Raw genomic sequence first — 23,970 nt, forward strand, 5'->3', positions numbered from 1 at the left:
AGTTTCTCCGCCACAGTTCTCCTCTCAAACGGCTCTTGGAGGAGCAGCGCTCGCCTGTAGAGACTAGTCCGGACGGAAACGCGCAGCTTGGGGAAGAATCGATTCTGCCCCAAGCTGAATCTAGTTGAGGATGCTGATTGGCTAAATTGTATGTCACTCATTTATATCTTTAATCAGCATTAAAGCATCATTGGCTAAACTGCTTCATAGACCCGCCTCTTTGGGGCAGATTGCATGCTGGGTGTGTGATTGTGTAGGGGTGCTTTCGGCTCACAGATGGAAACCATGAGTATGAATACAGATCGCGAGGACTAGTACAAATATCAGTCAGCGATTATTGACTTTAAGTATTAGAGTAAATTTAACGTGTTCTGTGAAGCATATCTGGTCGGGGTCGGCGATCTCAGAGCGAGGGCCGGTTAGTAATGGACGTGGGCCGGTATTGGACCAGCCCCTGTTGCCAGGTTTTTATATTTCTGTCTGTCTGTGTGTAAAAATAACATAAAATGACTCTGTAACCTTTCTGTATTCATGTCCCATCCAGAGGCTTCAGCAGAAGCTACTCATATCATCTCAGCCATCAGTGAGATCTCTACAGTCCCTGCTCCATGTGACACAGAGGCAGCAGCAGTCAAAGGTAACACCATCCAGCTGCACCTCTCCACCGCTGTACGCTTTGCTATCTTAAAGCTCGGGTTGGTAATGTTTAGTAACTCCACAGAGCACACCAGGTTTTAGAAAGTATCCAACTCTTTTTCCTCTCTGAAAGTTGTTAAATGTGGTTAGAAAGTCTGCAGCGCTGGCCCGATCCCAATCTCCCACGCACAGACTTTGAGGCGCATTCTTCCCTTCTTTTCATTTGTTATGCCCTTACAGGCAGCTAACCAAAAAGCCATTAATAAACACATTGACTTTGAGGTGACTTGTTTCCTGGTTTTAAGACTCATTCCTGCAGCAGTCTATTTCAACAAATATGACAAACAATGTTTTTGAAGAACACTACCAACCTTAGTTTTAAAGTAAAAGCACAAATTCAACCTTTGGACATTTAGATCAATGTATAGATGAAACTCAGACAACTCAAAGATCAGAAACTGCCACCTGGAAGGTCCAAAATAACCAAATCTTTAAAAGGATGAGGGTTATATCACAGTGAACACAAGTCAAACACATAGCCACAGACAACCAGGTCACATTGTTTGTGCATGTTTTCTCTAGAGGAGTGCAAAGAGTGCCACGAGCATACGGAGCCTCCAGTGACAGCACTGGTTCACCCTGACACAGAGGCCCCGCTGAGAGAGAGACCAGTAGAGGAAGTGGCAGCCAGGCTGGCTCAACAAGACCAGGAGGAACAGGACACCCTCGCATGTAGGCTGGCCACACACGTACACGCACACATAATTAAGCAGTGACATGTCAACCACCTAAATAAGTGGGTCAATGTGTGTTAAGTAGTGAAATAATGGTAACACTTCAACAAAAATGATGGAAAACCATATTTATTAGGGGTGTAACAATACGCATATTCGTATTGAACCGTTCGGTATGAGGCTCACGGTTCGGTATGCATGACAAACCGAACAATACGTTTGAATAAAAAATTTAAAGAAATAGAATTTTTTTTTTTTCGTTTTTTTATTTAACCAGGTAGTCCCATTGAGATTAAAAATCTCTTTTGCAAGGGAGACCTGGCCAAGACAGGCAGCAACACAAGAAACACAGAAAAACACAGAACAATTTAAAAGAAATTAAAAGTTATAATACTTGTATAATAATAATAATAGTATAATAATAATAGTAATAGTATAATAATACTAGTGCATTTGGAAAATGCAGAAGCTTAAATTGTGGGAAATATTATGTTTTCGGTGGAGCCACTGTTCTCAAACTGGCAACCCACATGCTCTCTGACACGCCCACCACCAAAGAAAAACGTTCTACTCCAGTCTGGCACTTTTGCGCTGTGAGACACGCTACAGTGTAGCGGCTACACAGCGCTAGTTCGGTGCAGTATGGCTATAGACCAGAAATAGAAGATCCTCCAACGGCCTGCAGGTCTGGTGTTTGGAGCCACTTTGGTTTCTCTGTGAACTATGAGGGCGATGGCGAGAGAGCGGTGGATAAAAAAACAACGCAATGTTGCATTTGCTACACAGTGTAGGCTACATCAGTGTGAATACCTCAAACATGTTAACTCATTTACACAGACATCAGCCCAGTGTGGCAGTGAGTGGAACTAAACGAACACCTGGAGCAGCACATACGCTTCAAACTCTCCCCGAAGCATTTAAGCAGCTGTTCACTACAGAGTAGAACAGGGCTAAAGCATCACCACGGCGATTGGTACATGTATAGCGGCGGACATGAGACCGGACTCTGTAGTGGTAAACGCAGCTTCATGAACCTGCTGAATGTTATTGAGCCCCGTTACACAATTCCTTCACGAGCCCATTTCAGCCAAACCCTAATTCCCGCTTTGTACAAGAAAACAAAAGCACGAGTGGAGAATCAAATGTCCGAGGCACCCGCTGCTGCTCTGACAACGGATGCCTGGACGTCGAGAGTTACACAAAGCTACCTGACTGTAACGCACATCACCTGACTGTAACGCACATCACCTGACTGTAACGCACATCACCTGACTGTAACGCACATCACCTGGCTGTAACGCACATCACCTGGCTGTAACGCACATCACCTGGCTGTAACGCACATCACCTGGCTGTAACGCACATCACCTGGCTGTAACGCACATCACCTGACTGTAACGCACATCACCTGACTGTAACGCACATCACCTGACTGTAACGCACATCACCTGACTGTAACGCACATCACCTGACTGTAACGCACATCACCTGACTGTAACGCACATCACCTGACTGTAACGCACATCACCTGACTGTAACGCACATCACCTGACTGTAACGCACATCACCTGACTGTAACGCACATCACCTGACTGTAACGCACATCACCTGACTGTAACGCACATCACCTGACTGTAACGCACATCACCTGACTGTAACGCACATCACCTGACTGTAACGCACATCACCTGACTGTAACGCACATCACCTGACTAACGGCACATCACCTGACTAACGGCACATCACCTGACTGTAACGGCACATCACCTGACTGTAACGGCACATCACCTGACTGTAACGGCACATCACCTGACTGTAACGGCACATCACCTGACTGTAACGCACATCGCCTGACTGTAACAGCGCATCGCCTGACTGTAACAGCGCATCGCCTGACTGTAACAGCGCATCGCCTGACTGTAACAGCGCATCGCCTGACTGTAACAGCGCATCGCCTGACTGTAACAGCGCATCGCCTGACTGTAACAGCGCATCGCCTGACTGTAACAGCGCATCGCCTGACTGTAACAGCGCATCGCCTGACTGTAACAGCGCATCGCCTGACTGTAACGCGCATCGCCTGACTGTAACGCGCATCGCCTGACTGTAACGCGCATCGCCTGACTGTAACGCGCATCGCCTGACTGTAACGCGCATCGCCTGACTGTAACGCGCATCGCCTGACTGTAACAGCGCATCGCCTGACTGTAACGCACATCACCTGACTGTAACGCACATCACCTGACCACTGAATGGGAGATGAAGAGCCACGTTCACTCAGGTTTAGTTCCATCATTGTTCATACTAAGATGATGATGGAGAAGATGTAACTAACAATACTACATAACATTAAGGAGCAGTTTTTGTTTTTTATGCTTATGTGTTGCTAAGAAGACACCCCAGAAGATGCGTCACTCAGGTATAGTTCCATCATTGTTCAAAGTCAAAGAATAACTTTCTGATGTTAGTTGTAATGAATAAATATATTTTAAAATAAAGTACATTTCTCTGCATTTATAGTTTTCTACTGTACCGAACCGTGGCTCCACTGTATCGTACCGAACCGTGAATTTTGTGAACTGTTACACCCCTAATATTTATATATGTCATTTTATTTTCTTCACAATTTCAATCTATACATTAACCTCTCAGAAACATTACAATTCTTTTATTGGCCGATGTCGATGATTAGCTTTTTTAGAAGGAGGTATGAACATTCCACTGCTTCATCTCCTCTACTCTCGACTCTCTCCCTACCTCACGTCTGTCTCACTCGCTCTCGCTCTCTGTCTCTGTGTGTGTGTGTGTTTTGCAGCTGTATCAGCCACTCTTGAGGACTCACTGGCCAGCTCGGCTAAAGCGACACTGCAGGCCATTGGAGCTCAGGAGGCAGCCCTGCAGGCTATCGCACAGCACACACACAAACTGAAGGAGGCTATGGAAGCAGAGGTAAATAATACAGTGCCACTTGTACAGGTGTGGAAAATGTCATCAGATCCATGTGGTTTGGTGTGTTTTAGTGTTAGACCCAGGGACTGGGTCCAGAGGCTCCAGTTATGTATTAATCAGTTCCATCATTATCACCATTGACTTTCCACCATGATGGTAGAGATGAGGATCATTACACAAGGCCTTTAAAGATCTCCATCCATCTATTTCCTTCTGCGTATCCGGGGGCCCTGTCGTGGTGGCAGCAGGGCCCCCGGATACGCAGAAGGTGGTGACCTGGGCCTACCTGGGATGTCCCACCAGCTCTAATGGGAGGCTTTCAGGAAGCATCCTGATCAGATGCCTGAACCACTGCACTACAAAACATTACCAGTGTTTCCTGTCATGCAACATTGTTCATGCGGATCATGATTGCTCTGCAGTAGACTGATTACAGTTCATATCAAATCCAGGTCCCACCTCAGGAGAAGTCGGCCCAGTGGAAGGATCTGGAAGCTGCTCTAGCTGATAGAACCGCCGCCGTGAATGCTGCTGGAACTGCTCTGTTGAATGCCAAGTAAGAAGACGTATATCTAAGCACACACACACACACCTGCTAGGCTGAATCAGACAGATCCTTGCTCATCGCATCGAGTTTATCATACTAGATCTTGACAATCCTCTCCCTCTTCAGATATGTGGTCTTGGCTCTGTGATGATACACGACAGCTCCACTCCGTCCTCTTCCTCACCCCTTCTCTCCCGTCTCTCTCCCCCTATAGTGAAGCTCTGGGCAGTCTCAAGTCAGAGATTGACCAGTCTAAAGGGCTGAAGGTCTCTGCTGTTCGCCCACTGGTTTTAGCAGCAGAGGAGAATCTCCATAACATGGTGGTGGACTTGGACAAAGTGGTCACAAAGGTAAGGACATTATTTTGGACATTCTGTACAACCAGACGAAAATACTGTTCAGGGTATTTCTGCATTGCATTGAATGAGACCCTTGAATCTACACTTATGTGATTGGCTGAAAGGGAAGCAGCCATCTGATCTGGCTACAGATAATTCCCTTTAATGCATTTGTAAATGGAGTCAAGCCATGGGAGTCTCAAAAATGCCCACACACACAGTTTGTATATAAATGTAACAAAATCTAAATATGTTTTCATTAAAATTTCAAATACTGTTAAATTGTATTTGGGGATTATATTTTTGTGTGCATTGAAAAATATTTGTGTGGCGAGTCTTTTATATATAAATCCTTAAATAAATTGATAAGAACGTCTATGTGCATTCATATTATATTGTATGATATTGAGACTGATATGACTCCATATGAAAAAATGGTGATTTTTTTGCCTCGGCGGTTGCACAACGAGCCCAGTGACCCACAGAGGAAACTCATTTCAGACATTCTTCAGGTCACTACCCATCGCTGCAGGACTCTCTTAGAACAGAGACTTTAAATCTCAGTGCAACTATCCCGGATAAATATAGGTTCAATCAATAAATAGATATGAATAGTGAGGGTGGAACATAGATCTAAATGGAAATCAGCTCCCTCTGCGTTTTCATTACTCAACAGAAATGCAGTGCAATGTCAGTACATAAAGCTGCTTAAAATCGTGTGTGTGTGTGTGTGTGTGTGTGTAGGTGCAGTCTGCAGAGTCAGAATCTAAGATTGTCACCCAGTACAGTGAACTGGTTAATGAAGCCAAACTACAGTTCCAGAGGGAAGTAAGCAGCCTCACTCCAGAGATCCAGGCCAACTGGAAGGGACTCAGTAAGACCACACACAGACACACTGTACTTAGGGGGACGAAGGCAACTGGTGCCTGCGACTGCCCCAACCGCGCCAATCGGAGACGCTCGCGTGAGCGTCTCCGATTGATTACAAAGCAATCCTCAGACGCACTCGGGCAAACAGGAAACACATATTTGACAAAACATTCCAGTCCAAAAGGGAGGTGGGCAGAATCCATCCCGTGGAAGGCCTATAAAGAGTTCCTCCAGCAACCGAACAGAACATACACCTGTTTTCATGTTAGAGGCATATTTGATTGTGACACATGAAAACAAATCATGTAAAGTGGAATGTAGCATTTCTATGAGAAACGTGTTAAATGTACATATAATTCCAAAGTTCCTGATCCCATCACCCCACTGATGTCTACGAATACTCTAGTTGCAATTTAGGGGTGTAACAAAACATTGATACACTTGAGTATTGCACTACTATGTTTTATGACACTTAAATTCTCTAAAACACTGTTGATTTTGAATTGATAATTTACATGCAAAGATTGACGGCAGACAGAGGCTCAGAGCAGTGCTATCATGTTGGACTCGGATCACACTGTTATGATTTCATGAAAGTAAACTTTTTATTACTCAGATTGTATACATATGGTAGTGTGTTCTCTATGCTATGACAGCTAAAATCATTTTCGTGGTATATTGATCATAACCCCTGTATCATGATACGTAATGTATCGTAAGGTTCTTGCCAACACACGGGCCTACTGTCAACACTGGTACATAGTGTATCCTCTTTATCTATGTGGGATAGGACTCTGATGCACTTGTGCTCTCTCATAAAGATAAACACCTGAAGTAGAGTTCTTCCAACAAAACATATTTGGAAAATAACTTTGTGTCTTTGTGCGTTAGCCGGTAAACTGTCAGCGGATGACCTGAACGCCCTGATCGCCCACGCACACCGTCGCATTGACCAGCTCAATCGAGAGCTGGCTGAGCAGAGAGTCAGGGAGCAGATCCACATTGATGCATCGTTGGAGCAGCAGAAGCTGGAGGACCAGAAAGCCCTGGAGAAAGCTGTTCTCACCGCCGTGCAGCACGTCAAGGAGGACACCCGGCTGGAGCAGGAGAGGAAGGTAAGGACAGGACACCAGCGGTTCAGGGTTTGCTGACCTTGATCTGCATTTGGAGCCACCAAGATGTAACGGTGCTATGGCACAAACATCCTCTCAGACAGCCATGCATTGAGGCTGTCTCTGTTATTATCAATGTTATGTTATTGTCAAGAACGAAATGTGTGTGTGTAGCTGTCTGAATTAAGGGAAGTGATGGAGGCAGAGATGAGGACTCAGCTCCGGCGTCAGGCAGCTGCTCACACGGACCACGTCCAAGATGTCCTCAAAGTCCAGGAGACGGAGCTGAGAGCTGATGCTGAGCAGGTCTCCACACTGCCTCACACATTCTTCACACACTCAATCCAAAAGTTGGAGCACACCGATGAGTAAATGATGTGTCTATTGAACGTCAGTACTACTGTATCTACTGTTCTTCTTTGATCACATAACTCACTAAATCATTATAGCAAGACTGCACTCAAACTCTGTAAGGGAGGACTCTGTGTGGCCAGGACACGTAAACAGATGCAGCCATCTTGGTGCCTGTAGCATCCACACATCCACTTAACTGGCATAGTCGTGGGCACGTCACCTTCAACGCTGGGCGGTGTGTTTGTTCAGGTCCTGGGTAGTAAGATGCTGGAGCAGGAGACCCACTACCGCCAGCTGAGCCAGGAACAGCTGGATAACTTCACTCTGGATATGAACACTGCCTACGCAAGAGTGAAGGGGATGGAGGAGGCCATAGACAGTGAGATATATATATATATATATATATATATATACACACACACACACACACACACACACTGAATCTTAATTAACTGTAGTTGACACTGAAGCCATATTGGAGCTTGCTCCAAATACTGGAGGTCCTGATGCAGGATGATTAAAGGGGAACAACGCCCATTTTCAAAATTCATCTGTTATTTTCCTGTGGTCTAATAAGTCCAAAAACATTATTAACATGAGCAAATCTCCCAAATCCCAAAACTGTATGCCAAAAGTCTAATTTGTGATGTCATCAAGTATAAAGTTTGGAAGAGAGATTTGTTATAGGGTACATCCCAAGTCTCTTAATTGCATCCCCGTTTCCCTCACTGTACTTAATAATAGTATCTAATAATACTAATAACTAATGAAGACACAGTAATCATCACTGTAGAGGTGTTTTCTCTCTGTAGTCTGTTACCTCTTCAACAAACTGTTCTGTTTATAAGCACAGGACCGATTTCTACCGGCAGAATGCGTCTGTACGTTTTGAAATTCAGATTGTGACGCCATTAATTAACCCAAACTATGATTATAGTTTCTCTTGAATACTGGAATAAGTGTATTAGGCTCCATGTTTCAGGTTAAATTGAAATGATAAAACTCATCAAACCTGACACTCAGGAATGATCAGCCTGACGTGACTGAATGAAATAATGATGAGTAATGTAAAAAGTGTTTAGTCTCTCCAGTGCTCTGACTTTAATTGTATCCATAATAAAAGTCATTGAGGGAAATATCAGATCATGAAAAGACAAATCTTTCTAATAAATGAGGAAAGTTGTTTGTGTTCCTTTTGTTGTTCAGACTACAATGAACATACATTTAAACCAGACGGTGAATCAGAAAACGAATCAAATATAAAACTAGAGTTTTATCTGTGATCTTTCTTCACTCTGGTATGAAACTCCAGTCAGTCTGATCAGCTGCAGCGTCCAATCACTTAACTGATGAAAAATGAGGGGGCTTGTCGGCCGTCAAAACACTTCCTGGAAGTCTGTTCTTGTGCGTCCTCGCTCATGCTCCTCAGAGATCCCTCCTCCCTCCTTGATCCTCGCTCCTCCGAGCCAAATAAGAGTTTTGGGACGGCCGTCAATATGGCGGTTGCAGAACAACTTCCGGTTCGAGCGAGGAAATGACAATTAAGAGACTTGGGATGTACCCATAGATGACACCCAGGGGAAGGTCATAGGGTCCCAGTTTATTTCCTGTTGCAGAACAAAGAACATGATGAAGAAGGAAAGTGGTGTTCTACATTGATCTGATGTAATAGAGCATCGTTGTTATCAGAACACTAACCAATCCCAGGGACTGGGGTTGAAAATTCAAAATTTTAACATATCGATATAAAAACATCAGTCAACATCACGTAACGTATGTATCCGCCAATATCCGCCAGGAAGTTGTTATAGAGTATGGGTATTTAGTTGCAAAGCGTGCCATCCACAAGTGACTGCAAAGAGGTCCAACACTTTGAATATATTCCAACATCTTGAAAATAGTCATCCAGCACTTTATGCTGAAGTCAAGGTCAAAAACAGTAACTTGCTATCGTACTAAGCTGGACCAAAAGAGTTGACCAAAAAAGTGGGCCAGCAGTAGTCCATAATAATGTGTGGATATCATACTACCAACAGAGGAGGACTGTGTTCCTACACCTTCATCCTATTTAACATTATATCCAGATGTTATACTCTACAAAATAACTGGAATCAGTAGAAGCTGATGAAAAATATTTCAGTTCATTCGCTATATTAGAAATATTATGATTTAATAATCGTGAAAACCAAGAAATTGTGATATTTCCTCCGATAATAATCGTGGTTTCAAAATCTCAGATTGCGACATCACCAGACCCAAACTGTTGCCAAGCAATGTACTTCTGTTTCAGAACTGACAACACTGATTGTTGGAATGCTTAACAGCATTCCAACTATTGTTCTTCGAATCTTTATTCAACTTCTATTTCTTCCGTCCCACCTCTTCTTCTCCTTCATATTTTAAGCTACAGAAACCGTTCAACTATTAAAATGTTCAGCTCTTTCACCAGAGGGGTGCTATGACTTTTCATATTTCTAACCTTTAAACCTTTTGAATTATTAAGCTTTTTATTTTCAATGGGTTCTCTATGGAGAATTTTTTTTATCTCCATGAAATGGCTTCAGGCACACAGGTGTTCGCGATTGAGCCAATTAGTGATGTTGATAAACACACAGACTCACAGACACACGCGCACATACGCTCCTCTCCCTCTCTCTCTCTGTGTCTCTCATACAGTCATTCAGGTCTTAGGGATCTTTAGAGGTCTTTCCCCCCTCCTCCAACCCCCCCCCCCCCACACACACACGCCATTTTAAAATAAAAGCCCCACAGAATGAATCCTAACTGAAATGCTTGTGATGAGCCTGTCATTTAATAACCGGTTTGTGTTTATCTAACATTATGATTCTGTCTCCTCTCACCTTCTCCCCCACACCCCATTTCAAAATAAAAGCCCCAGAGAGTGAATTCTAACTGAACTGCTTGTGATGAAGCCTGTCATTTAATAACATGTTTATGTGTGTCAAACATGATGATTATGTCTCCCCTCCCCCACCCAGCCCCACCCTTTCAAAACAAAAGCCTCATGGATTCACTGTATTTAAACGTTTAGCTCAAAATTAGGCTTTTTTGTTGAAATAATGAATGCTCTTACTAATACTGTCACAACTACTACTGCTGCTAATATTTCTAGTATTACCACTACTACTACAACTTTTGCTGTTGCTACTATTACTACTACTGCTACTGCTATTACTGCTACCATAAATATTATTACTACCACTACTGCTATTACTACCACTACCACTACTGTTATTACTGATACCACAACTGCTAATACTGCTATTCCTGCTACTACCAGTACTAATGCTACTACAGCTATTAGTATGACTGCTACTAGTACTACTGCTACTTCAAAAACTGACTTTACTATTACTACTACTACTTATTCTACTACTGTTATATTAAATACTACGACCACTACTACAGCTATTACTACGACTACTGATACTACTACTTCTTCTAATTACGAATACTTCGACGACAACTTCTACTGCTACTACAAATATCACTACTGCTACAACTAGTACTTATTCAAATGCTAATAATACTTCTACTACAACTTCTACTACTACAACAAATATCACTACCGCTGGAATTCTTTTAAGCTAAAGAAACCGTTCGAATCTCAATGTTCAGCTCTTTCAGGAGAGGGGTGATATAACTTCATATTTGTAATCTTTCAACTTTTTTGAATTATTCAGCTTTTTGCAATTTTGTTTTTAATTGGATATCTATTTTCAGCAATGTTTTTGAGATTCATTTCAGCTTTCAGCATTCCAATGCATTTTCAGCAGGAAATGCATTTTCTAGTTGTATTTGACTTCCTTTTGTTAGTCTCCTATCCAAATGTTCTACTAGATGACTTCACAAGTTTGACACTTTGAGAGTAGCTCATGTTCACAAATATTAAATGATTGTGTGTTGCAAATGCAGTCCGTCCACGACTGTAGAGTGAGAGAGAGGAGTTACTTGGTCTCTGCTGATAAATGCAGATATAATAATGTCTGTTTGATCAAACATATGAAGCATATATACACTGTCCAGTGGTTTGTTTATGATTTATTTAAATATATGGACTAATGGCAGAATAGTACAACATCTGGACACTTCACATCCCCGGGCTCATGTAAACACCTTCCTGTCTTTTAATTGCAGGTCATGTGGTAGCAGAGGAGGAGGCCCGTAAAGCCCACCAGCTGTGGCTCTCTGTGGAGGCTCTTAACTACTCGTTAAAGATGGCTGATGCTGACTCCCCCACCATGCCTCTAGAGGGCGCTGCTCAGGCTGTGCGAGACAGCTGCCACGACAATGACTTTGCCTTGGCTCTGGCAACGGCCCTTCCAGAAGAATCCCTGCAGCGCGGCGTGTACAGCGAGGCCTCCCTCCGTGCCCGCTTCAACTCCCTTCGATCGCTGGCTCGCCGGGTCGCCCTCGTCGACGAAACTCACAACTCCTTGTACCAGTATTTCTTGTCCTACCTTCAAGCTGCGCTGCTGTTCGAGGCCAAACAGGAAGCCCCACCCGGCCAGCTGGGCAGCGAGGATTTAGACCCGTTCAAGCTTCTGTCGTATGCTAGCTTCTGCTTAGAGCATGGGGATCTGGAGTTGGCAGCTAAACTGGTGAACCAGTTGAGAGGAGAGGCCAGGAGAGTGGTGGAGGACTGGCTGACTGAAGCCAGACTCACACTGGAGACTAGGCAGGTGGTCAGTCTGCTGTCTGCTTATGCAAATGCTGTGGGGTTAGGAACCACCCAGGCTCCGTAGGTTGCCACGCTCATGTAACCTGGCAACCCTTAAAGGAACAATCCACTGAAAGTCCCTCTTTTGAGTATCAAGGAGTCTCCACTGGCTTGAAAGGTGGCGAGGTGGGGAGTGTTTGATGCTCACTAGAGATTGTTAGTGGTGTATTCCTTTAAGGGGACTGAAGTTAACCAAGTGATTCATGTTCAGGTGTAACATAAGTAACAGAATCGTTTTAAAGTCACTATGGAGGATATTTTGAATAATTGAATTATTGCACTTATCAATCTAGTCTTGTCAATTCAGATACACTGGTTTGGTTCAGGTATTTATTTCCCCCCCTCGCTAACCCTGAATGAAGCCTAAGACTCGTTAAAGAATACGTCTGGCTGCATTTTGTTTTGTCAACACTGCACATGTTCCAATAAATCATCAACTACTATGCTGTCTGTTCAAAGTTTTTATTTCCTCCTTCACAACTATCACTGTTCCAAAGACTGAGGAAAGATGATCAGGTCTATTGAGTCACTTGATACAATAACAGTCACTCATTGCAAGCTGGTGTTCACCTCCTGTGGAGTCTAAGGAACAAACATATACAACTTCATTCATGTTTTGATGTCTAATTCAGTGATCAGCTCAAGAGAAAGCAGAACAAGATTAAAATACCTTCAGCCAACACTTAGGGTGCTGGTTCTCCACGTGTGGACAGAGTATACAAAGAAGCCTCCATCAGGTCTTTGGACTTCACAAGTCACACATCTGACTGCATAGTCACAAGCTGTGCAGTCAAATGTGTAGAAGACAAAGGAAAGGAGACTCTCGGGGTCCAGTCCTCTCTGGGTCCAGTTCTGTGGCTCTCTGCTGCTTCTGCATGAAGACGAAAGGACAACACGAACAGACTGCTCACATAGGTCACACAGTATATGACACTGAACAAAGTGTGTGGAACATAACTGTTTGGAACCGAACATTAAATTGGGCAATATTATATATTGGCAAAATTATATATTTATATTATTCAGGCTTATAGTGCTTCTATTCACTCTTCCTCATGTTTCAGTTTTTTACAACTTTGAATCACAGAGGATTTATTATGCTGCATCTTATGTCTCAACCCTTTTAGAACTTTTAAGATAGAGCATTTAATTGCTGGAGGACCTGAAATTACAATTTAACATCAACCACACCTTTTCTCTACTGCAACCCTGAAGGGACATATCTCCAATACAAAATGATAAACATGAGTCTGTTACAATAATAATTAAATAAAAATACTTACCTGTTTTTTTTTGTTTAAGTATTTTTTTCCCATCTCAAAAGGCTCAAGGACATGCACACACTATAGGATGTTTGCTGGCTTTTATCCCACTGTTCTTGTCATCCTCTTATGTATATGTATTGTCTCGTCCAATAAAAAAAGAAAAAAGAAATTATAATGAATTTAAAAAATGCGTTAACGCGCGATAAAATAATTATCGTTAATTAATCAATGCGTTAACTTACCCAGCACGAATACATATATATAACCTTGGTTTATGGCTCGATGACAAGCTGTCCTTCGAGAAACAGAAATTAAGTCCCATGATAGTTCAATAAACCTTTTTATCCGTCATGGAGATGTAATTCAGATGCTCTCCTCGCGCTACTCCATCAGTCGGCCCTTACATTCATACCTAGGGATGTATGAGAACGTTAGGTGAATATTTCCAGCATAACTTTGTCAAACAAACATTCCATCAAAGGAATCCATATTTTTGTCAAAGCTTTTGATTAAAAGTGTAAAAGTTTACAAAGTGATATGGTTATTGCTCGCACTATGAATGTTTGTAATGTTACGTAAGCAAATGTAACAGATTGAAGAAATCACTCAATCTTTAAAAAAAAAAAAAAAAAAAAGTCTTCCGTCTTCTGTAGTTTGGATAGGGATGGGTGATATGATCCAAACTCTATATCACAGTATTGGGGGGGGGGGGGTTTACAGTGACAATAACTAGTGTCTATACACAAAAGCACACAACGTTGTATCAACACAGCAGCTGCTTGATATTGAGCAGAATGATGTGTTTATTTCAGACACTTGCAGTACAGCCATCTTTGATACAGGCAGACATGAGCCTTTTTTGTGAGGAGTTGAACTGCAGTAAATCATGTGATGGTTGAGGAAGTAAATGTCTCCAACATGGTCAGCCATCTTGGTCCTGGACAGATGAACAAAAATATTTAGCTCATGAATCTGATCTCCAGCAGCTTTATGGAAAATAAGAAACCTCGACTTGAATAGTTAACATCAATGATTCGTTCCTCACTGTTATACAATGTTGACACAAAGCAAGAACGTATCGTTTAGACATAATCCAGAACACATTTCATGTCAACTGCAACAAATCATTCTAGAATGAGTTTTTTATGACGGAGTTTCCTTTCAAGAAGCTCTTCATGTTCACACTTAGAGTCACGGCTTTAGCGTGTAAGAGTGCAACACACCAGAGATTGTGTGTGAGGCTCTGCAGAGTGTCTGTTTGAAGCTGAACAGAAGGGGAGGACTAGGCCTCAGAGGTCCTCCTCCGGATCTCCTCTATAAGAGCTGCTCTGGAGACATCGACCTGTGGAGAGAAGACAAGGACAGTGAGGTTAGTCCTGAAACAAAGTTCTGACCATGTAAACACTAGTGTGTGTAGGCACAAAGGGTGTGAGCCATGTGCTCCTCACTCCCCTCTTCATAAACCCTTGGAGAACTAGATCAAGGCTGGCTGGTTGGTGGTACTGAAATCCTCCATCATGCTACCTTACTATTTTTATTTAGCTTAGAGTTTCTAACTATATTGCGACAGCTGGTTAGCACGAGAGCCAGGCAGCTGGTTACACTAACATAGAGGGGGCGGGGTTACGACCTATACTGGCGATCGAGATGTTTTTACTTAATTTTGGGAAGCTGTCATATCGTCCATCTTAATGTAAATAAATTCAATTCAAATGACTTTTCTGTGTGTGTGTTCTGTAGGACTCGTACCTCCTCCCTGGAGGCCACGACGCGGAGCTTCACCACTCCATCCTTCAGCTCCTGTTCTCCCAGTATGGCCACCAGTGGGATCCCAGACTCCTCGCAGTGCTGCAGCTGACTCAGCAGTTTGGGGTTCTTCTTGTACATCACCTCTGCCTGGATATATGCCGACACACAGGAGTCAGTTGACAGTACTTTTCAGAATTAAGTCTTAATAGTCAGTTCTAAATGACTGCAGTGTATCTTAGAACAGAGTGGGGCTCACAGATCAAAACCAAATTTATTGTGGAATTTATGCGAAAAAAATACATTGCTGTCAAAAAAGATCTTTCCAAGTTACTCTCTCTCCCAAATCACATACCTCCTTCAAACCGTCCCCTGCAAAAAATCCCTACACTGAAAGAAATGTCCACTACCAGTACTGCCTGAACAACATATGACACAAAAAAACTCCATGGTGAAATTACAAACACCTCCATGTGAGGGACTGCCTTTGACTTGAACCTTGAGATAAACTCATATTTACAATGTTTACTGAGGTAATACATCAAGAGAGAAGTAGAGTCATTTTCTCATAGACTTCTATACAACCAGAGGAGTCGCCCCCTGCTGGTCAGTAGATAGAATGCAACTTTAAGACACTTCCTCATCGGCTTTACTCGGCAGAACCGGAGGTTGCCTCCTGGACAGAAAGTGCTATCTGACATCGAGCTGAAAATATAACTGAGATTGAATCTTTAAAATACGTCCACAGTACATTACTTTGCTCCCGTACTGGTACGCCTGTCTGGTCTACTGGAGGTCAAACTGCAGCTCAACTGCTTTCAGCTGAACCTACTAACTGAAGCCACAAGCTGCTGTATTTACAAGTCACAACCAGCCATGAGGAAAACACCACATTCAGACTGATGATGACTGAACAGAGGTAACTAATGCATGTCATTGGGACTGACCTAAAAGTTATTATAGTAGTTAATAAATACCGATATCATATTATAGATGTAGTTAATTCAAACTAATTCACTTTGAGAAGAACACATATGAAACACTATCATGTGAAGTTAAGGGGTTAATCTGATATCTGTGGTGGAAGGGATGGTCAGGACACATGACCTCTTCACAAAAGTGCATGTGCTCCCAGACTAATTTAAAGTCGGCTGTATCAGCTGACAACATGTTCGCCAAGAGACCAAAGTTATGAAAGGAACGAAAACTATACAGGACAAACACTCCTTCTCACACACACACCTTAATGCCAGCATTCCAGAGCTCAGTGACAAGTTGGAGTCTTTCCTCCAGCAGGTTCTTCTGAGCCGACGCCACCATGACCTGAACCTCTGTGGTGCGGACCTTCTCTGCTGAGGCCTGAACAACACAACACTGTTACAGTCTGGACATCTACACAAACTTGATACTAGTACAACACTTCGACCTGAGGAACAATTCAAACAGAAAAAAAAGAATAACTGTCAGAAAAATTAGGTTTTCTTGTAAAGCTGCGTTTCCACTAAGAAGTTCCTGGTATTTTTAGTTTGGGGTTCGTTTTCAAGGAACTAAGAGGGTTCCTTCAGCCCATTCTTGTACATTGAGAAAGTACTCTCTCCTGACCAGGTCCTTTTTAGGGGACAATATGTCCCCAGAACTTCATTTAGTCCCTGTGATGTTCCTCAAAGAGGCTATAGTCATTTCTATGCAACAGATCACAGCGGACGCATTTACCTCAGCCTTCTGCTCCATGATGGAGAAGATCCTCTCGATGCCGATGCTGACGCCCACACACGGCACTTTCCTACCCTTGGGGTCAAACATGCCCACTAGGCCGTCGTATCGACCACCGCCGGCCACGCTGCCCACGCTCACACTCTCTTCTGCAGGCGCCCCATTTTGGGCTTCAGTGGACACCGGGGCCACACCCGCCTGAGTCAGCACCGCCTCATAAATGATTCCTGTGTAGTAGTCCAGACCCCGAGCCAGACTGAGGTCAAACACCACCTGAGACGATGAAGAGGAGAGAGCAAAGACAGAAAAGATACCAGATCAGAACAGACAGATACCAGTTACATTGTAAAGAGAAGAAAGTAGAAGGTATGATGACAAAGAAATTATTTCAGTGCATGAAAACATAACCATTATTGTGGAAGAAATTGTATGGGATGCATGAATGACAGCATGTCTCACCTTGTCTGTGACCTGGAAGAGCTGCAAGTAGGTGAAGAGCAGCTTGATGTCGGACAGGCCAGCACAGGCCTGCTTACTGCGAGACATCTTCTGGTCCTGGAGGAGGCGCTCTGCTAAGTCCATTCCACCTGCAACACACACGGGTGCCTATTTACACATCTGTTTGTGTACACCTGGTGAATGCAAGTCCAATACTCTTGAATAATAACTGTTATTTAGCTCCTTCTTGGTCTCCACCAACCCACAGCTGGTGTTGGTGGGTTTATCATGAGATCACCTGCCTGCTGCTGCTGCTGGGATCCAGGCTCACAACAATGATAAAGAGCAAAAAGGACCAACAAAGCTCTGTAATTATTTTTGTGTAAGTCAAAGTTGGTTACAATGTACAATAAAAAAAAAAAATAAATAAAATAAATAAATAAATAAATAAATGTCCTGGGTTCAATTCAAGCCGTGGGACCTTTGTTGCGCCCCCCCATTCCTTATTTCTACACTGTCCTCTGTCAAAAAGGCAAAAACAAAACAGATTGAACGGAGGAATGCCTCACTAGTGACCAACATGCCACTCACATCTTGTGTGCATTTGGGTAAAGTCTCACCTTGTAAACTGACGTAATCCCCAATCTGGTCGGCTGCTTCCTCTGACAGGCCCTTCTCATTCACCATCTCCTTCCTCACATCCTCCCAGGGCATCTGGGTTTGGACAAGGAGATGGGTCAAAGCCAGATGTTGAGGATTGATGGGGAGAAGATGGGAACGAAGGATTCATCACACTAACCACAGTCCGTCTGTTTAGTCTCAAAGTGTTGTCTCCATGTCACTAGGTCGACTACATGGAGTTTCAGCTTTTCATCATTGAGTCTGGAACTGAAAAGCTCAGCATGTTGACATACCTTGTCCAGTTTATCCACTGTTGAACAGATGGTGCGGAACTTGTCATCTGGAACACCACACACAGCAAACATTCCATCAAGAATACGTCTGTCGTTGACCTGGACACCGAGGATGTGATAATTAATAACAACTTTAATTATACAGCTCCTATTCCAAAGGGTTGGAGTCCGAACAGCAAACACCCTGTCCCCCTCTGTCTTCGGCCTGGACCAGGGAACAGCTAGTGGCCTTATCAGAGGCTACAGGCTGATCTGTAAGGAATGAGAAGCTCAGCTATACAGAAATAGAATGTTAAATTCACTTCGCTAAAATAGGGGCGATATGAGATCTGGTGGCTGTGTTTAGGACACACTGAAGTGAAGTAATCTTCACTTCAGTGTGTCCAAGTCCAGTAGTTCAAGCTAAGATGACACCTGCTGACCAGTCTACAAGTTTCATCTGTAAATGTTAGTGAATGGACGTGACACACCTTGATCCGGAAGTCTCCGAGGTCCAGCCCACTAAGGATTTCATAGACAATCTTCAGACACTCTGCATCTGGAATCATAGCGTCATACTGCCCTGCTATGTCAAAGTCCTGAAACACAAACATTCATTAGTTCATTGTCTAAGTGGAGTAAGTCAGGTCGGACCAGATGTTCGCTGCGTGGTGCCGGTCAGGAGTCAACATATGTATCGGAGGACGACTCACACACTGGTAGAACTCTCGGTAGCGTCCGCGGGTCATGGCCGGGTTGTCGCGGCGGTAGACCTTGGCGATGTGGTACCGCTTGATGTTGGTGATCTTGTTCATGGCCAGGTAGCGGGCAAAGGGCACCTGAAGAGGGCGGGTCAAGGACAACACACGGCTCTTTGCTTTGATGGAGGGAGTCCAAATACATGAGTTTATGTGGCAGTGTTACTCTCATCAACAAAAACTTTAAAGCCGTACTCGTTGACAACTTTTTCTTTTCACGATGAAAAGACTAAAATGACTGTAATGAAAGTACACCTTTGAAAATAAAGGGACCAAATGATGAAATGTAATTCCATATTTCTTCAATGAATAAAAACTTACCATAACGTGACAACGGACAAATGGATAATTACTGTTTTCAAACTAAGTCTTATTCAAAAAACCGGCATGTGTCTGCAGAATCACACACACTGTACCAGAGTTTCCTCCAGCAGCCAAATATATCTCGTTCTAAAGTGGATGTAGCCGTTTGCCCCGTTCATAATGACTTAACTCATCTTTGATCCACTGAGTACTGTGGATGTGTAGTTAACATAAAGTCACCAACCATCGAAGTCCAGACCAGTGTCAGGGGGGGCACCCTCCACCCCCCCCTTGAAGGTCGAGTTCATTTTATTTCATTTTATTTTCTACACAGCACCAGATCACAACAGAAGTCATTTAAGGTTCCCTTCCCTATCGAAAAGGTCTATACCTTCTTCTTTTATTAAACTAACTAAATAGCCTGATGTTGTTTATCTTATTGACACGACGGCATGTCATTTCTGTCTGTAATCTGGGAACCCACCGGCTATCCACGAGGATTTAGATTTTTATTGGTTCAAAATGAACTTGTAAAGTGACTACTCGTGAAAGAATCCAGATGTACATGTTGTCTCTCACACCAACATCTGAAGTCTGGACGGTAAACAGCGGGCAGCTCACAGAGAAGAGTCTCCTGAAGCCCAGCAGCACAGATTCTTACCCGCCGTCAGACCGATATCCAGTGCTACCTTTAACTGATGTCTGTGTTCGCCAGACTTTACAAGCTTCACTCGGAAATAGGAGTCTTTTTACTGACATTTGAGATTTGTCGTTTGTGTTGAGACAACATTGAAGGTGCAGTGTGTGATATCCGGACAGCATCTTAATTTAAAACATGAACTACCACCAACAGGGTGTGAAGAGGTTGCAGTGTTTATGTCAAAGACGTCTGTGTGTTGAAGAGAAATCTGACATGAGCAGGTCATATCTGTTGAGTCCAGTTATCGAGTGTAGACTGAACAGTGGGTCTCCTCCATGTTCCTGGTGCTCCTGGCTGTGTGTCTTTGAAGGATACGGTGAGGTCATATCTGAGGGACAGCAGCTCTCCTCCTTGGTCCTTCAGGTCGTAGATGAGCTTGGAATCTTCTCCATACTTCCCTGTCAACGTTTCCTGGCCACCACAGGGACATCACAAGATACCGTGTTTGAATGCAAGACGTTAATGTTCACATGCACCGAGCGGCAAACCTGTTCCAATTGTGTTGTGAAAATGTACCTTCAGTTCAAAAACAGGTGTGTCGATTGTTTCTGCTCCGTGGCGTTTGAAGCAGCCGATGATGGTGCTGAAGACTCTCTCTCTGACGGCCATCTGCTTTGGGTTGTAGTCCCTCGTTCCCTGACACAGAAACACATTTGCTGGGTTTCAATCTGACCGGCAAGTACATTTTCAGCTGCTTGAAATAAATGTTTATTTGGTGAGAATCCATCAGCAGGGTTGTAGTGAATCCACTGGCTGAGAGAACATTACAAACTACTGATAACAATGTTTTGTTCTGTAGCTTGGTGTCAGTTACCGTTTGTGGCATTTTTCAAGTCAACGGGTAACTTCAGTACTTTTCAACCTGAATTCTAGTTTCTCATGTTTTTGTGTCTAATTGACGAAGAGGGAAAACGATGCTAACAGCAGCTGCTAACAGGCCACAATGTAATCATACCAATAACAGGCTCAGATTGTGATTAAAATAAAGAACTGTGTTTGGAAATATTCTGTTGTACCAAGTTATGGTCATAAAAGATCAACAGTGATATACAACAATGAGATATTTTAACAACAACTCAACACTTTAGCTTGAACCAAACTAAGAGCTTTTCACTCTGTATTAAAGTTTGGATTTTTTTGAAGTGGTGTCATATGAAGTACTTATGCATAGTCAAAAAAAAAAAAATCACTTTCAGTGTGCACTTTATTTACAATATTTTACCGTGCGACAGCCCTTTCTGACCGAACTGAAGCTGTTATCTACACTCTCTTCAAAGCCACCGGACTCCTTTGACAAAAAACGTAAGAATGTGTTCAAACTGTGTGGATGGAAGTTACACCAGGCTGAGATCTGATCACAATGCGAGCCACACTGAAACTTGTGCATGTATACCTTCATTGCCATGCGTTTCTCCTTGTCCAAATAGATATCCAAGATTCAAAAGGTGTCCAGAAACTGTTCATATTTTAACACCAGGTATGAATTTGGTCTCATTAACACAGGCTCCTTTTGGTTTTCTATTGCAACAGTGCAATATCAACACTCAGCATGTGTGTGTTTGAATCCAGCAGAACTGTGGTCCTACCTTTGCCGTCTTGAGGACAAACTGATGTTTGCCATTGTCTCCTCCTATCTGAGCCTTCAGCTCCAGCAGTTTGGCTACTTCTTCATCAATCTGCAACACACACACACCAGAAGATAAGTACTTTGTGAACACTTGCATAAAAGCCATACTGCGTTGGTCAACATTGGCAAGAAACTTGTAAAAGTACAGGCTACATAATATTACAGGAACAAACACACACACACACACACACACACACACACACACAGCACCAGAGGCCTACCTGAGCCACAATGATCCCAGGGAAAGAATGCAGAGATCGGACCAGTGGTGCCGCCCGAAAGCCCATCAGACCAGAGCCCGAACACAGAACACAGAACATGCCCAGCATGGTCAGCGCACAGCACGGACAAAAAATATAAAAAACAAGTCCAGGAATTGGACAGATAAAAGATCAGGAGTGCATCATGGGTACAGCAATGTCCAGTGGTATTGTACAGGGCCAGCCACAGCAGCCAATGACAAGAGTTAGTAGAAGTAGAACCAGGAAGTGAGTTGATCAACGATGTCCCGGAGGGTTGGATTCAGCAGGAAGCAAGGTAGATGATGGTGACGATGAAGGGTGAGGCAGGCCGAGGTCATCGACGGTCAGGCAGGAAGAACAGGAGAAAAGTGGTAAGCAACCCTAGCACTAGGGGGGGGGGCATCACCCATCATCATCATCATCACCATCATCATCATCATCGCGTGGAGGACAGAACATGAGATCACATGAGACCAGGTCAATCAAAGAAGCCAGCCACACACACACACCTTACAGAGAAAAAACACCTGAAAAGGAGACTGATCGAGCCTGCTATTCAACTGAGAAACCACTCTAGCTTTCAATCGCTAAGGTTTTAAACTTTCATTCAGAAGCATTTATGTCACACAATAACTCAGAATTCCTCCACCTGCTGAAACATCCTCTATGGTGCACTTTGGCAGAGGACGATGTTAAATACCAGTGGAAGGACCAGTAGTTTCAAACAGCGGAGACAAGAAGCGGCACATAGAGCTGGTCTTCAGTAAGAATCCGTGAGCTGGCAGATAATAAAGACACCTTACATTACTGGTATAGTGGCAACTGATGACACCCGGTTAACTAATGCTACCTATTCTAACGTTAAATTGTCACAAGCTGTGTCACACAACACCTGCCTGCGTTAATAAGGAGAGCTATTGCATCAGCTGCTAACCTATGCGCAGACATGTTTTATTTACACACAGTCAAAGTTCATGTCTGAACGAATCGCGACAGGGTTCTCTTAAAACGTCCAACGTGTTTGGAGTTTGAGTCGGTGTTAACACTAGCTAGCTAACTTAGCTAACCTCAAGTCGACACAACTAAGGAGGGCGGTTAGTGGACGGGGCCATAGCTAGCTAGCCCTTCCATTTGAGGCGACTAGCAAGCTAGCAGTTAGCCGGTCTGGCTGAATGAAATCACCGTCAGGAACAAAGTGACGAGCAGTCCCTTCTAACATCACCTGAAATGTACATTTTTAAAGCAGCGTGTGTGTTAGCAGGCCAAATATCTAGCTAGAGCCCCCAGTGCGTAGAGCTAGCAAGCTGCTATGTCGTTTGTATACTTCGGTTACTCCAAGTATCGCTCAAATTAAAAGCTATTTAGAGTTGACTCGCTTATCACTGAGCAACATAACAAGTGAGGTGTTCTAGATCATTGGTGTTTTACAATTAATTCGGCATATAAATGACAAATTATGAAAATATTTCATTATACGAGTTTCATCAATATACGTAACCATTAATGGACATTAACGAATTGACTCACAATGAATCAGTTATGGACAACATTCCAAAGCCATAATGAAACAAACTGTTTGATCTGGGGGTTTCCAGCTAACGTTAGCTATGCAGAATGAGTTACGGTAATCTACGTTTATCGGGGCTAAAGCAACCCTGTTCTCAACCTAACGTGAAATGCCAATTGGACACGCTGGTCACCGCATGTTAAGAAGTCGCCTTATTAACATCACCATTAAAGATCAGCGCTTACTCTCAGTACTGACCTGATCTTTGCTCGCCTTCTCTGACTTTAACTTCCGAACGACTTCCCCTTGGATTTTAATCGCTTCTTGTATCTGTGCCTTGTGTTCCATGGCTTTTCATGAATGTGTTTGCACCGCTACTCACACCGGCCACTCAGCGACGTTAGCAGTCAAGAGGACTGAAGTCGCGTAAAGCGGATACGGAAACACGTAAAGCTTGCGATTAATTTTTTCGAAGTAAAATACTTCCTGGCGACGGT

The 23,970-nt window shown here is 43.3% G+C and overlaps 2 protein-coding genes across 5 annotated transcripts in view; one reads left to right on the forward strand and one right to left on the reverse strand.

The window, feature by feature from the left end:
* The window catches only part of immt (inner membrane protein, mitochondrial (mitofilin)), a 21,711-nt gene extending 8,993 nt beyond the window's left edge, over window positions 1–12,718 (forward strand). Inside the window, exons 5-14 of one of the 2 annotated variants that reach the window (XM_079269273.1) lie at window positions 545–637; window positions 1,219–1,368; window positions 4,186–4,319; window positions 4,772–4,875; window positions 5,081–5,216; window positions 5,949–6,078; window positions 6,966–7,189; window positions 7,361–7,492; window positions 7,790–7,919; window positions 11,699–12,718. In XM_079269273.1, coding sequence (XP_079125399.1) covers window positions 545–637; window positions 1,219–1,368; window positions 4,186–4,319; window positions 4,772–4,875; window positions 5,081–5,216; window positions 5,949–6,078; window positions 6,966–7,189; window positions 7,361–7,492; window positions 7,790–7,919; window positions 11,699–12,306 — 1,841 coding nt within the window. In that variant the 3' untranslated portion in view covers window positions 12,307–12,718. The remainder of the gene's footprint in view (window positions 1–544; window positions 638–1,218; window positions 1,369–4,185; window positions 4,320–4,771; window positions 4,876–5,080; window positions 5,217–5,948; window positions 6,079–6,965; window positions 7,190–7,360; window positions 7,493–7,789; window positions 7,920–11,698) is intronic. The other variant, XM_079269274.1, reaches the window with a different exon arrangement.
* Window positions 12,719–14,295: 1,577 nt separating this feature from the next.
* On the reverse strand, window positions 14,296–23,873 carry hars (histidyl-tRNA synthetase). Of its 3 annotated transcripts, XR_013772019.1 has the most exons (15): window positions 23,732–23,862; window positions 21,946–22,353; window positions 21,684–21,773; window positions 20,614–20,733; window positions 20,413–20,508; window positions 19,050–19,175; window positions 18,828–18,935; window positions 18,358–18,456; window positions 18,064–18,157; window positions 17,465–17,592; window positions 17,006–17,278; window positions 16,535–16,651; window positions 15,296–15,442; window positions 14,770–14,888; window positions 14,297–14,483 (listed from the first exon to the last, which is right to left on the reverse strand). XR_013772019.1 is itself a non-coding variant. In XM_079269284.1 (14 exons), the coding sequence occupies exons 2-14, from the start codon at window positions 22,051–22,053 to the stop codon at window positions 14,829–14,831; spliced, it is 1,566 nt and encodes a 521-aa protein (XP_079125410.1). In that variant the 5' UTR covers window positions 22,054–22,353; window positions 23,732–23,862; the 3' UTR covers window positions 14,296–14,828. The 3 variants fall into 3 exon arrangements, 2 of the variants coding, with proteins under 2 accessions (XP_079125410.1, XP_079125411.1); XM_079269284.1 differs by having other exon boundaries at window positions 14,296–14,888; XM_079269285.1 differs by lacking the exon at window positions 21,946–22,353 and having other exon boundaries at window positions 14,296–14,888; window positions 23,732–23,873.
* Window positions 23,874–23,970: the final 97 nt, after the last annotated feature.

This window comes from Melanostigma gelatinosum (assembly GCF_949748355.1).
Source record: "Melanostigma gelatinosum genome assembly, chromosome: 5".
Classification (NCBI taxonomy): domain Eukaryota; kingdom Metazoa; phylum Chordata; class Actinopteri; order Perciformes; family Zoarcidae; genus Melanostigma; species Melanostigma gelatinosum.